We start from the raw sequence: 13428 nt of genomic DNA on the forward strand, positions 1-13428 counted from the left end.
TAGCTCACTGATCACACATTGGATGTCCCAGCAGTGTTTTATTATATAAACTAATTTTCTAAGCACTTATTCTCAACTGTTACACTTACCTTGCTATGCACTAGTAACAAAGTGTGAACTGACACTGGTTTAAGAGAAAAGTTATATTTTATAGATAACTACCTTTGTATTTAGGAACCATGGTTGTATATGATATTTCTAGTTATTATGGCCCAGAAATATAATAATTTTTATGATGAATTTGGTATAGGCAGGGAGCCTAACAACTTTTATTTGCTATTTTTTCCTAATTTTTTCATTCTCAAAAAGCTTATTCTGGGAGAGAAAGGGAAATTTTATTCATTAATTTATACTTTTGTCTGGGTAGGTATCTGCATTAGTGACTATGTACAGCCACGAGGAGGATATTGATAGTGCCATTGAGGTCTTCACGCAAGCTATCCAGTGGTATCAAAATCATCAGGTAAGTAAATTGTTTTGAGGCCATGTTTCTGTCTAAAACTAAAAAGGTGTAGGAGTGAGCTCAAGTTACGAGAATTGAAATATTCCAAGTCACTATACTGTTAGATTGTCAAATTAATTTTTTTAAGTATACCAGATCCAAACAAAGCTACTAGAAATAATAATTATTTCAAAATGAAAAAAAAAGCTCAGTTACGGTTTTGAAGTCCTTTCTGGTTCATTATGTGTATTTGTGTATAATCTCAAAAGATAATACATGAGCACATATGGGAGTGCTCATCTTTAGTGGCTAGAGAGCTTGTGGATGGTAGTAAGTGGTGGAACATCAATATGTGCGATTATTCTATCTCATGGGGCGCCTGGGTGGCTCAATCATTAAGCGTCTCCCTTTGGCTCAGCTCCTGATCCCAGGGCCCTGAGATTGAGCCCCGCATCTGGCTCCATGCTCAGCGGGGAGCCTGCTTCTCCCTCTCCTTCTGCCTGCCATTCTGCCTTCTTGTGCTCTATCTCTCTGTCAAATAAATAAATAAAATCTTTTTAAAAAAGAAAAAATAATTGTATCTCATATTTACATGGAACAGGAACATCTTCATTTTTTTCCAGCATGAGTCTCTGCATAGGCAGTATCCAGCTTATAAATACACACGCACACAGGTGGCATTTATACTGTTGGCGCTATTGACAGTAGAGGGATAGCAGTGTTCTGGGAAATACTGCATTAATGCTTGAGAACTGTGGTGACATATCTTTAAGATTTGATTATAATATTTCTTTTTTTTTTTTTTTAAGATTTTATTTATTCTTCAGAGAGAGAGGGAGAGAGAGCGAGCACAGGCAGACAGAATGGCAGGCAGAGGCTGAGGGAGAGGCAGGCTCCCTGCTGAGCAAGGAGCCTGATGCGGGACTCGATCCCAGGACGCTGGGATCATGACCCGAGCCGAAGGCAGCTGCCTAACCAATTGAGCCACCCAGGCGTCCCATATAAGGAAATATTTCTAATTGTGAACAATCTAAAACAAGATAGGCTGTGATCCAAATTCATACACTGAAAAATTGGCCATCACTTGTATAATTTGTCTACCTCCCTCCCTGTATGTTTGTGTGATTTTGTTGTTGTTGTTGTTGTTGTTTAGTTCATTCAATCAAACTTTGAGGAATTTAATAGATAGGTCCATCTTAAGGGTCTAATGAATATAGTAACTTCATGTGCTTGGTAGATGTCTAAGTTAAAATTTTTTCCCTTTTTTATTGAACCTTTAGCCCAAATCTTCTGCTCATTTGTCCTTGATAAGAGAAGCTGCAAACTTCAAACTCAAATATGGGCGGAAGAAAGAGGCAATTAGTGACCTAGAACAGCTATGGAAGTAAGTTCTGAAAGCTGAAGATGTAAAAATGCAAATTTTATTGCTGTTATTTGATACAAGGAGGTTATTTTGCTTGTTTATTTTTTCCAGGTTCATAAACTGTTCACTAACTTTCTTTCTTTCTTTCTTTCTTTTTTTTTTTAGACAAAATCCAAAAGATATTCACACCCTGGCGCAACTTATTTCTGCTTACTCACTTGTAGATCCTGAGAAGGCAAAAGCGTATCCTTTTGAGCTTTTTATTATTCCAGACAGTTCCCAAGTAGCATGCTAGATCCCTTCCAATACCTATTTTGACCATGGCTTTTTCTGTTGTAAATTTCAGCAAACAAACGGAGCACTCTTCTAACTAGTAAGAGTAAAAATGAGAATTTATTGATCAACATGACTGAAAAATACAGTGATAGATCCAACTTGGGGTACGGTTTGATCCAGAAGCAAAAATGAAGTCAAGATGCAGTTTATATCTCTTCAGGTTCAAGTCCAGCCACAAAAAAAAAAAAGAAAGAAAGAAAAAGAAAAAGCATATTTTATTTGGGTAGTTGTGAAAGATTCTGAAATGTCATTCTCACTGAACTGCCTTAAATCACATGCCTAACAGTTACTGAAGATAAGAGATTCAGTGCCCTGATTGGCTGAGTTTGGATCATAGCCTCATCAGGGTGTGCTCCCAAACCCAAGGTGGAGTCATGGAAGTAGCCACAAGTCAGACCTTTGTGGCGAGCAAATCTATGTTTGGTAGTTGTTTTGGAATAGAGATTAAACCCCATCTTGAAGTACAGCACTGAGTTAACGAATAGATGATTAGATTATGATTTATTTTTTCAGGGTATGTAATATATAATTGAACTTATCAACTGATTTGTTATTTATTTTTTTAATTTTATTTGAGAGAGAGACAGCATGAGCGGAGGTGAGGGACAGGGAGAAGCAGACTCCCTGCTGAACAGGGAGCCCAATTAAGGGTTCCAGTTCATAACTTTGGGACCATGACCTGAACCGAAGGCAGATTCTTAATGGACTGAGCCGCCCAGGCGCCCCTAATTTGTTATTCTATAGAAGATTTGAGAACTTTTTTTTTTTTCACTTTTGAGAAAGGATATTTTAAAAAAAGACTTTTCTTTTGGCAGACATATATATGTGTATACATTGTGTTCCTGAACTCCTGTTCGATTTCAGCCTTAGTAAACACCTGCCCTCATCAGATAGCATGTCTCTAAAAGTAGATGTGGAGGCTCTTGAAAATTCTCCTGGTGCTACTTACATTCGGAAAAAGGGTGGAAAAGTTGCTGGAGATAGTCAACCAAAGGAGCAAGGGTAATATTTTCGTTGTAACCTTCACTAATGTGGACTTTAAATTACATAAGGAATGAAAAATGCATTCTCTGAAATTCCTCCCGAATAAAGGTTAAGTCCCTCTTGTTTCTTTGTACCCTCTTTTTTGCTATACCCAATTCTTAGTCCTCGTTCTGTTTACCACTTCCCCCCATCACACCCCCAAATGAACCTTTTGTATTGAGTGTATATCCTTCAGGATCTTCTTTGTGTTTACACACAAAGGTGATTTAGAAATATTTTCCTTGGGTTTTTTGATTTACTTATCATTTTTTTACAGAAGGGGATAATGTTCTCTACCTTGCTTTCATTTACTAAGTTGTGGAGATTCCTCCATGTTCTTTTTTTCTTTTTTTTAAGATTTTATTTATTTGCTTGAGAGAAAAGAGAGCATGAGCAGAGGTGAGGAGCAGAGGGAGAAGCAGGGAGCCCCAAGGCGGGGCTCAGTCCTTGGACCTGAGATAATGACCTGAGCCCAGGTCAGACATTTAACTGAGCCACACAGGTGTCCCTTCTCTGTATTCTTAATATAGACATATTTCGTTTTTTTATACATAGTATTCCATTAGCTGGTTGTCCCCTACTTTATTTACCTGTAAATTTTTTATGTATATTTAGCACATCATTTAGTCATTCTATACTCAATTCAGATGAGGTTTATTTTGCTGATTTGGAGGAAAGATTAGCTAGCTTCATTAACTTTTACGAAGTCAAATCTTTTTATTCTTCCACTGGCCATCTCAGAAACACAGTGAGGCCTATAGTGAAATGTTTAAGATTCCATGAATAGAGACTTGGAATGAATAGAGAATGGAAGAGATCTAACCCTTCCCCAAATTTGTGGCTTTCATGGTTTTTCAGTTTTCTCCGTTTTAAAAAAACTTTTTTTTTTTTTTAAATTTATTGAGAGAGAGGGAGCTAGAGAGAGCACAAATGGTGGTGGAGGATCTCAGAGTGTGAGGGAGAAGCAGACTCCCTGCTGAGCAGGGAGCCTGATGTGGGGCTTGATCCCAGGACACTGAGATCTAACCCTAACCTGAGCTGAAGGCAGATGGTTAATGACAGCCACTCAGTCATCCCTGTTTTCTCCTTTTCTGACTGCCGTTTGAAATGTAAATTTTTTCCTAACTTAAAAATATGTCAGCAACACTATATGAGTAACTTCATTATGAACTCTGGTAAAAAAGCATTTTCATCCTCATAATAGAACAAAAAAATTTTTTTTATAATCAGAGAGAGGACTAGCAGGCACAAGCAGGGGTGGCTGCAGGCAGAGGGAGAAGCAGGCTTCCTGCTGAGTAAGGAGCCGGACTTGGTCCCAGGACCTCAGGATCACAACCCAAGGCGAAGGCAGATGCTTAACTACTGAGCCACCCAGGCATCCTACTCTTAATTTTTAAAACTAAGATTAGGAACTGTTGGCTCAGAAATACTACCTTTTCCCAAATTCCATTTCATCATATGAGTCCCATCTCAAACTTTATAAAGAACCCCAAAATGAAAAATTCAAGCCAAATCTTAAGGGAATTTTCAAATAATGCCTATTTAAACGTTTTCTTCCTCCCTCCTCCTCTTCCCTCCTTCTATCTCTCTCTCTCTCTTTCACCCTTTCTCTCTCTCTCCCCCTCCCTCCCCCCATCCATCCGTGCTCAGGTGGTTGCCTAACTGACTGAGCCAGCCGGTGCCCCGATTTAATTTCAGTATTTATTTTTCCTCTTTCAGAGTTGAATAATTAGAATATAGTTCTTTTCTAGTCCTTTAATCCTCTCCTTTTCCTTAGATAATTATTAAGGCTTTTTAATTTCACATTATTTCACATTATTTTCATTAGGTATTATTAAAGGCTTCTATGCTAACTTTTCGATATAAGAGTTTAGTTTTGTTTTGTTTTTCTTTTTAGGATTTTATTTTTAAGTAATCTCTATATCCCACATGGGGCTTGAACTCACAACCCTGAGATCGTGTTATGTGCTCTACTGATTGAGCCAGCCAGGTACCCCAGAGGTTTAGTTTCTTTTGAAGATACATTATGTTGTTGACAAAAAATAAGTTATGGTCCTTGCCCTTAAAAGAACCTGAGTCTAGCAGAAGAAAATATTGCAGTAATTGCAATAAAGGTTTATGTTCTGTGATTGTGCAGGGCATAGAGGAGTACCCTGGGGCGGGGGGAGGGGATGGTATAGTCCTTCCTGGGGACGGTTGGGGGTTAGGAAATCATCTCATAGAAGAGATGATTGTGTTGACTCTTGAGGAGGATGAATTAGGCCAAGTGTGAGCAAAGGCAAATAAGTAACAAATGGCAGAGAACCTTTGGGAAATTGCAGGTATGGCTGGAGAGTGATTTGTAGAGAGACAGTTTAGGAGGCTGTTACATAGTCCGGGTGAGAGATGAAGGTCTTTTTAAAGTGCAACACTGTGTGTTCGATTTCTTATTCTTCAGGATACCCTGAAAGAATTTCCACAATTGAATGGCTTGTTAGAATGAATTCTCGGCAGAAATCGTTGCTGTCTCATCTTTTTAGTTCACTGTTTCATAGTTCCCATAGACCATAGAGGCATATCACGTATGATTATGTACAGAGATATTTTTATGTCTTCCTCTTATAGCTGTCAGAGTACTTAATTTTTCTGAAATGGTTGTTTTTTTTTTAAAATTTCTCATGCTCCTTTCAGCACGCCTTCCCTTTTTTTTTTTTTATTTAGATTTTTATTTATTTTATTATTTGACAGAGAGAAAGAGAGAGCTCGTCGAGAGAGGGAATACAGGCAGTGGGAGCGGGAGAGGGAGAAGCAGGCTTCCCGCCCAGCAGGGAGTCTGATGGGCTCCATCCCATGAGATCATGACCTGAGCCTAAGGCAGACACCTAATGACTGAGCCACCCAGGCGCCTCCCCCTTTTTTAAGTGTACCTAATAAAGTTTTTTGTTTTTTTTTTTAAAGATTTTATTTATTTGACAGACAGAGATCACAAGTAGGCAGAGAGAGAGTCAGGGGAGGGAAGCAGGCTTCCTGCTCGATCCAAAGACTCTGGGATCCTGACCTGACCCGAAGGCAGAGGCTTTAACCCACTGAGCCACCCAGGCGCTCCCCTAATAAAGATTTTTAAAGATTCAGCAAACTCACCAGGTTTAAGATTTGGAAGATAAAAACAGAAAGTAAAAGCTTTTTCCCATCCCTGTGTGCTCTCCTCTCTCCAAGATCACAACCAATGTTACTTGTCTTACATACCCTCCCAGGGATAGTCTCTGCGTGTATGATACCATACATGTTCTTTTGCCGAAGAGTTTAGTTATTTGTTCTCTAGTTTTGCCAAACATGTAACTTAAATTAGTATAGATTTTCATGCTTATGCAGATTTCTTCTTTTTTTATATAGACTTAATGTATGGCAGTATAAATGATACCTGTTTTCTGAAAACATTGCTACTCCTCTAAACCATTTCCCAAAAACTACAGTGTGTGAAGCTTGATTAAACTTAACCAGTATTGGGGTGTCTGAGTGGCTTAGTTGTTAAGCATCTGCCTTCCACTCAGGTGATAATCTCAGGGTCCTGGGATCGAGCCTGGTATTGGGCTCCCTACTCAGTGGGAAGCCTGCTTTTGCCTCTCCTACTCCCCCTGCTTGTGTTCCCTCTCTTACTGTCTCTGTCTCTGTCAAATAAATAAAATCTTTTTATAAATAAATAAATAAAATAAACTTAACCAGTGTTAGTATCCCAGCTAGTTAACATTAACTTTGGTGAGACAGAGCCAAATCTTAAATGCCTAAGGATAAAGTACCCAGCTCACTCTTCTGCACATGTTTAATGCTGTGTAAACATTTTATCATGACGATGGTAATGATTTTTCTTCTCTTTGTAGACAGGGAGATTTGAAAAAGAAGAAGAAAAAAAAGAAGGGTAAGGATTTTTTCTTTTTTTATCTTTAGCTTTTACAAGATAAAAGCTTGAGTTTAGCCCAGTATAAAAGTCTTTGGACAAAAATACCATTCTCTCTACTGTCTTTGAACAGTGGTGCTTATCTTGACTATATCTAATATTTAATTTTTTAAAAAAACTACAGCTCTAGAGAGTTTGATTGCCTGAATTCAGATTGTTGCTGTAGTTAACATTGCTCTTTTGTTGTGACTAAACGAATTACTTAATGTTCTTGCCCGAATTTTTCATCTATAAAATGGAATGTGACAATTTTATACCTCATGGGATTAAATGAGATACCACATGTGTAAAGATCTCAGAATGATGCTTTGTACATAGTAAGCCCTTTATTCTTTAGGCTGCTTTCAGCTACAAACTGAACTCTCATCAGACTGGATATTTATGAAAATTGCTGTGTATAGGAAAGCTTTACTGATCTAGAAGTTGTATCTCTTTATTCGTCTGTATACAAAACCAAATCCCATTAGAGTCATATATTTGTTAGCAACAGTAGGGGCTTGTCTTTTTTTTTTTTTTTTTTTTTTTATTTTAGAGAGTGATGCGGGGGTGGGAGAGGGCAGGGGCAGAGGGCGAGGGAAAGAGAGTCACAGGCAGACTCCATGATGAGCGTGGAGCGCAACACAAGGCTCAGTCTCATGACCCTAAGATCGAAACCAAAAGTTGGATGCTCAACTGACTGCGCCACCCAGGCACCCCCAGGGCTTTTCACTTACATCCAGCAGTTCAGAGAGGGCCTTTCTGCAGTTGTCATGTCTTTCTGATTAATGCCATGGGCCAACATAGGTCAGTGTCCAAGCCAGAACCATTAACCAGGGGAATGGCATGCATTGATTGGTTTAGGCCGTGTTTTTAATTCCTGGCAAGAGTAGGTAGAATTATCATGTTTGGCTTCAACTAGTCAGAAGTTATGCCTGGAGCCATCTACCTGTTCCTGAGTCTGGGAAATCTCTGCTCTAAATCAGATTCATTCTGTCTTTCCTTCTTTCTTTAGCTTATTTTTAATTAGGCTCCATGCCCAATATGGGGCTTAAACTCAACAAACCCGAGATTGAGTCGAATGCTAAGTATTTGTTTTATGTATTAGTAATATTGCAAGGGAACAACTGATAACTACAGGTAGTAATAGCCTGCAATTTTACGTTTTTTCTATTTTTGTGGTTTCCAGTTGGGTATTTTTTAAAACTTAAAAGCGATATATGCTCATTCTAAAAACAAATAAAACTTCCATCATTATACAATGGCAATAAAGCGGGGCACCTGGGTGACTCAGTGGTTAAGCCTCTGCCTTTGGCCCGGGTCATGATCTCAGGGTCCTGGGACTGAGCCCCACATCGGGCTGTTTGCTCAGCAGGGAGCCTGCTTCCCCCTCTCTCTGCCTGCCTCTTTGACTACTTCTGATCTCTTTCTCTGTCAAATAAATAAATAAAATCTTAAAAACAAACAAACAATGGCAGTAAAGCATGAAAAATTCCCCCAAAATTCATACTGCCAGAGATAATTACAATTTAACTTTTTTGTGTATAGAAACATATATTATTATACATTTACATGCTCAGTCACTAAAAGTTTTTACAAAATTGATATGAACAATGTCATCAGGATAATTTGTTTTAATCTTCTACTTTAGAGTGTATTGTGCAGACATTTCTCCAAATTATTAAATGTAAATGTACTTTTTAACCCATAGCTATAGCTTCTAATTTTTTTTTTTTTAAGATTTTTTTATTTGTTGGGGACAGGGAAGGTGAGAGAGAGCATGCGCAAGCAGTGGGAGCAGCAGGCAAAGGGAGAAGCAAGACCCCATCAGAGCCAGGAGCCTGATGTGGGATTCAGTCCTAGGACCCTGGGATAGTGACCTGAGCCGAAGGCAGATGCTTAACCATCTGATCCACCCAGGTGTCCCCATAGCTGTAGCTGCTTTGAGTATGGGCATACTGCAGTTTATTTAATAATTCTCCTATTGATAGACACTTAATTAACTAATTTATTTTAAGATTTTATTTATTTATTTGACAGAGAGAGACACAGTGAGAGAGGGAACACAAGCAGGGGGAGTGGGAGAGGGAGAAGCAGGCTCCCTGCTGAGCAAGGATCCAGAGACGGAACTTGATCCCAGGACCTGGAAATAATGACCTGAGCCAAGGGCAGATACTTAACAACTGAGCCACCCAGGTGCCCCAAGTTAGTTTATTATTTTAAAGAATACCATAGAGAATATTCCTTTTTTTAGATTGATTTATTTATTTTAGAGAGAGTGCAAGCGGGGGTGGAGGAGAAAAGGAGACTCCCCACTCTGCGTGGAGCCCAACAGGTTCAGTCCCACGATCCTGAGATCATGACCTGAGCCAACATCAAGAGTTGGATGCTCAACTGACTGAGTCACCAAGGTGCCCCCATATTCTTGCACATAACTTTGTGTCTAATGGGTAGCTGCAGGATAAATTTCTAGAAGTATAAATTTTGACTAGTACTGCCAAATTAAATTGCTCTCTACAAAGGCTATACCATTGTACGCTTTTGCCGTAGTGTTGAGTATTTTTTACTGTCTCATCAACACTGGGTATTGTTACTGCTTTTAATATTTGTTAGTTTGATAGAATTTTGCTACCTTTTTCATTTATAATTAGTGAGATAGTATTTTTTTTTAAGATTTTATTTATTTATTTGACAGACAGAGATTACAAGTAGGCAGAGAGGCAGGCAGAGAGAGAGGGGGAAGCAGGCTCCCTGCTGAGCAGAGAGCCCGATGTGGGGCTCGATTCCAGGACTCTGAGATAATGACCTGAGCTGAAGGCAGAGGCTTTTAATCCACTGAGCCACCCAGGCGCCCCGTGAGGTAGTAGTTTTTCACATGATTACGGATTTCAGTTTCTCCTGGCTTACCCAAATTACAGCAGTGCCCGTTTTTCTTTGCAAAAGAAATTAATTATTAATTAATTATTAATAATTATTAATACCTCTTTCTATTAATTAATTAATATTAATTATTAATTATTAAGACCTCTTTCTGTATTAAGAATGTCAGACTACTATCTTATATAATATGCAATTTTTTTTGTTATTTCCGTTAAAAATGTATCTCTTATCAAATGAAATTAAATATTTTTTATATAGGGGCACTTGTCTGGCTCAGTCAGAACTCTTGATCTTAGGGTTGTGAGTTTGGGCCTCACATTAGATATAGAAGTTATTTAAAAATAAATGAAACTTAAAAAAATTTTTTTAATAGATACATATGTAAAGTCTTTTCCTTGATGGAAAATTTTGTGTCATGCTTAATAAGGTCTTTTCCCTGGCTAGATTATACAAATAAAACTTTCTCAGATGAACTTATTTCAGTTTTAATGTTATTTATTCCCAGGCCTGGACACATTCTTTAAGCAAACTATTTTGAAAACATTGTGGACATACCTTGTTTCTTTATCACTTATTACACAGGAAAATTGCCTAAGAATTATGACCCAAAGGTGACCCCAGACCCAGAAAGATGGCTACCAATGCGAGAACGTTCTTACTACCGGGGAAGAAAGAAGGGTAAAAAGAAGGATCAGATTGGAAAAGGGACCCAGGGAGCAACTGCAGGAGCTTCATCTGAACTGTAAGTCATTGCTCCTCAGCTGAAGTCACTCAGAGCATAGGTTGATTCTTTCTCAGATGGACTCAGTATCATTAGTAAGAATTTTTAAGATATATTTTAAGTATAAGGAATACAATCAATTATCTTTAATAAGTGTTTTGCCAGTACGCGTATGTAAAGGAAAGAAAAGGTGGTGTTTCTGGTTTGATTATATAGTGAATATAGGATTATAGAATTGTATCGTAAATGTTAGGATTCCAGTATCTTCAAAAGGAAGCTTACTTCACTGAATCCTTCAACTAATTGAGTATAAAGAACAACAGATACTATAAATAAGATGACTAGAAATATTAAAAATGTTACTAAACAAGTTATTCTTACATTGTAAGTTTATAAGTCATTTAAATTTTTTTTCTTTTTCCTATGCTTTCTAAAAATTGGCATGTACCTTATATTACTGTAACTCTAAAGCAGTAAATATTGTATTCCAAAGAAAAATGGATGGGAAGTTGGGAGCCCTCTTTAAAATAAATAGAATATGTGTGGGAGGTTGTTAGAAGTAGAAAGTGAAATCCCATACATATGTTTTTGTAGTCCTTTCCTTCGTTGAATATATGAATGACCAGCACTCTCCTGATCTGATGATTTCAGGGACGCCAGTAAAACTGTGAGCAGCCCACCAACCTCCCCAAGACCTGGCAGCGCAGCAACAGCATCAGCATCTACAAGTAATATCATACCCCCAAGACACCAGAAACCTGCAGGGGCTCCAGCAACAAAAAAGAAACAGCAACAGAAAAAGAAGAAAGGTGGAAAAGGTGGCTGGTGATGAGAACATTCTTTGCAGGCTATTTTTAGTCTCACTGACACTAGGAACATAATAAAGGTAACACAGCAAGAAGCACAGAGCTACTCCCTCTCCCATCCCCACATTTTCATGAAATGATTTTCTTGGGTATCACACAGAAAAATACCTTGCTCAAACTCTGCCTAGGCAGACGTGGCCTACTTGTACCACCTAGCTTTGCACAGATGATAAGGACTCAGAATAATTGGGCATTTTCCTACCTTGATCTCTGTTGCATTCTTTCTCTTTGTGCGCTGTGATCTGGTGTTTTTTCAGGTTCACAAACAAGGCATGTTATCCAGAGTTTCCTAGGATTTAAACAGAACCTATTTCTGTTTCAACTGGAGCCTGAAGATACTTTTTCCTATCAAATCCCACTTTAAATTATGTCTTAGGAGGCCTTAGGAGACTGAAAGTGGAATCTTCTGAGCATTCCATATATCTGCTTAGAAATATCATGTGATAAAAAGGGACCTTACTAATACACTGGTGTTTTTCACTTCATTACATGAATGACCACTGAAAAACTGAAGTAAATGTCGTGATCAGTTTTGACAGTAAATTCTCTGTCATGTGATCCTGGAGTATGGGAAACTATATATACATACTAAATACATAGTAATGAAATGTGTGTGTATGTACATACACACACACACACATATAAATTAGGACTCTTTTGCACCCCATATTGTTTCCAGATTATGATGATATTATGCTGACATTAGCCCCATTAAAGAACTCAAGGAAAATATATCAGTGTTGCAGGAAGTTGAACCCTAGACCCAGCGTTCTGAGGTTAGATGGGTTGGAGTGTCTCAGATAGAGAGATTTAATGGTCCTGTCAGGAGCATGAACAGTGACTTCTAGGTAGAGAGGAAATCTTCCAGAGTTCCGTAGTAGGCAACTTAACAGAACTTTTTGGCCCAGTTAATAGATCCTAAAATGATTTGCCTTTGTCATTTGGGGTAAGGTATTCATTACCCTTCTCAAAGTAATGAAGTATTGTACAGTCAGTGTGGTGTCGGTGTTGCTCTGGTCTTCCTTGCTTATAGGCCACTTTCCCACTGAACAGCTGTGAGACAGGCACACTGGGATGCCACCCTTGTTAGTATTCATTTTGTGCTGCCCAAGATAGCATTGAATTTAGACTTTGAGTATTTCCTTGTGATATTACTTCATCCTTGTTAATAAAGTGCTGCTGTGTTTGACTCTGAACATATCTATTGAAACTTCTTCAGAGGTGTTTTTTAAAAGGCGTTCCTCCTTTACAAGAGTAAGAAATGTGGTGCTGCCTAATCAGAATCTGAGGTAACATCTAAACAAGAGACCCTCTTATATATGAATGATTTATTATGACCTAATACTTTTTGAGCTTAAAGAATATTTTGGTAAGAGTGATGACTTATTCCTTCTGAATATATACCCCATCGCAGGAGTAATTGTTTGTAAGCTGTTATTTAGGATTCCATTAAATTTCTGTGGTGAAGGATAATCATTTTTAGGTTAATTGAGCCAGAATTTTGGTGAAAGTTATCCATTGTTAAAAATTTTGACCCAAGTAAGGCACCAACAGTGAAATTTGTATTTCGTTAGTCATTGGAATTACTAGCCATTGTTATTACCAGTCATTACTAAGCAACTGAAACCTCAATTTAAATAAGTCATAATTGTCAAATGAAGTATAAACATCTACATTAATTTTCTAGTAATTATTTCTTTTGGACAGGTCTTTAATCAAGGACATATACTTTGTGTGTAAGTGTGTGTGTGTGTACATTTATAAAAACCAGTATGGATACATCGATTCACTGTGGTACATTTTAAAATAAAATATTCTCTCAGTGTGTATAGATTAAGGTGTTTGGGGTTTTGGCATTTTATAAAGGACTTTCTGATTGGTATATCT

At 38.0% G+C, this 13428-nt stretch overlaps 1 protein-coding gene across 1 annotated transcript in view; it reads left to right on the plus strand.

Moving 5' to 3' along the window:
• SRP72 (signal recognition particle 72) overlaps positions 1-13374 on the plus strand; it is a 31364-nt gene extending 17990 nt beyond the window's left edge. Inside the window, exons 13-19 of the mRNA XM_059384458.1 lie at positions 368-463; positions 1723-1826; positions 1971-2048; positions 3006-3143; positions 7022-7059; positions 10537-10696; positions 11327-13374. Of these exons, the coding sequence (XP_059240441.1) occupies positions 368-463; positions 1723-1826; positions 1971-2048; positions 3006-3143; positions 7022-7059; positions 10537-10696; positions 11327-11504 (792 nt within the window). The 3' untranslated portion in view covers positions 11505-13374. The remainder of the gene's footprint in view (positions 1-367; positions 464-1722; positions 1827-1970; positions 2049-3005; positions 3144-7021; positions 7060-10536; positions 10697-11326) is intronic.
• Positions 13375-13428: the final 54 nt, after the last annotated feature.

Source organism: Mustela nigripes, chromosome 1, assembly GCF_022355385.1.
Source record: "Mustela nigripes isolate SB6536 chromosome 1, MUSNIG.SB6536, whole genome shotgun sequence".
NCBI lineage: Eukaryota > Metazoa > Chordata > Mammalia > Carnivora > Mustelidae > Mustela > Mustela nigripes.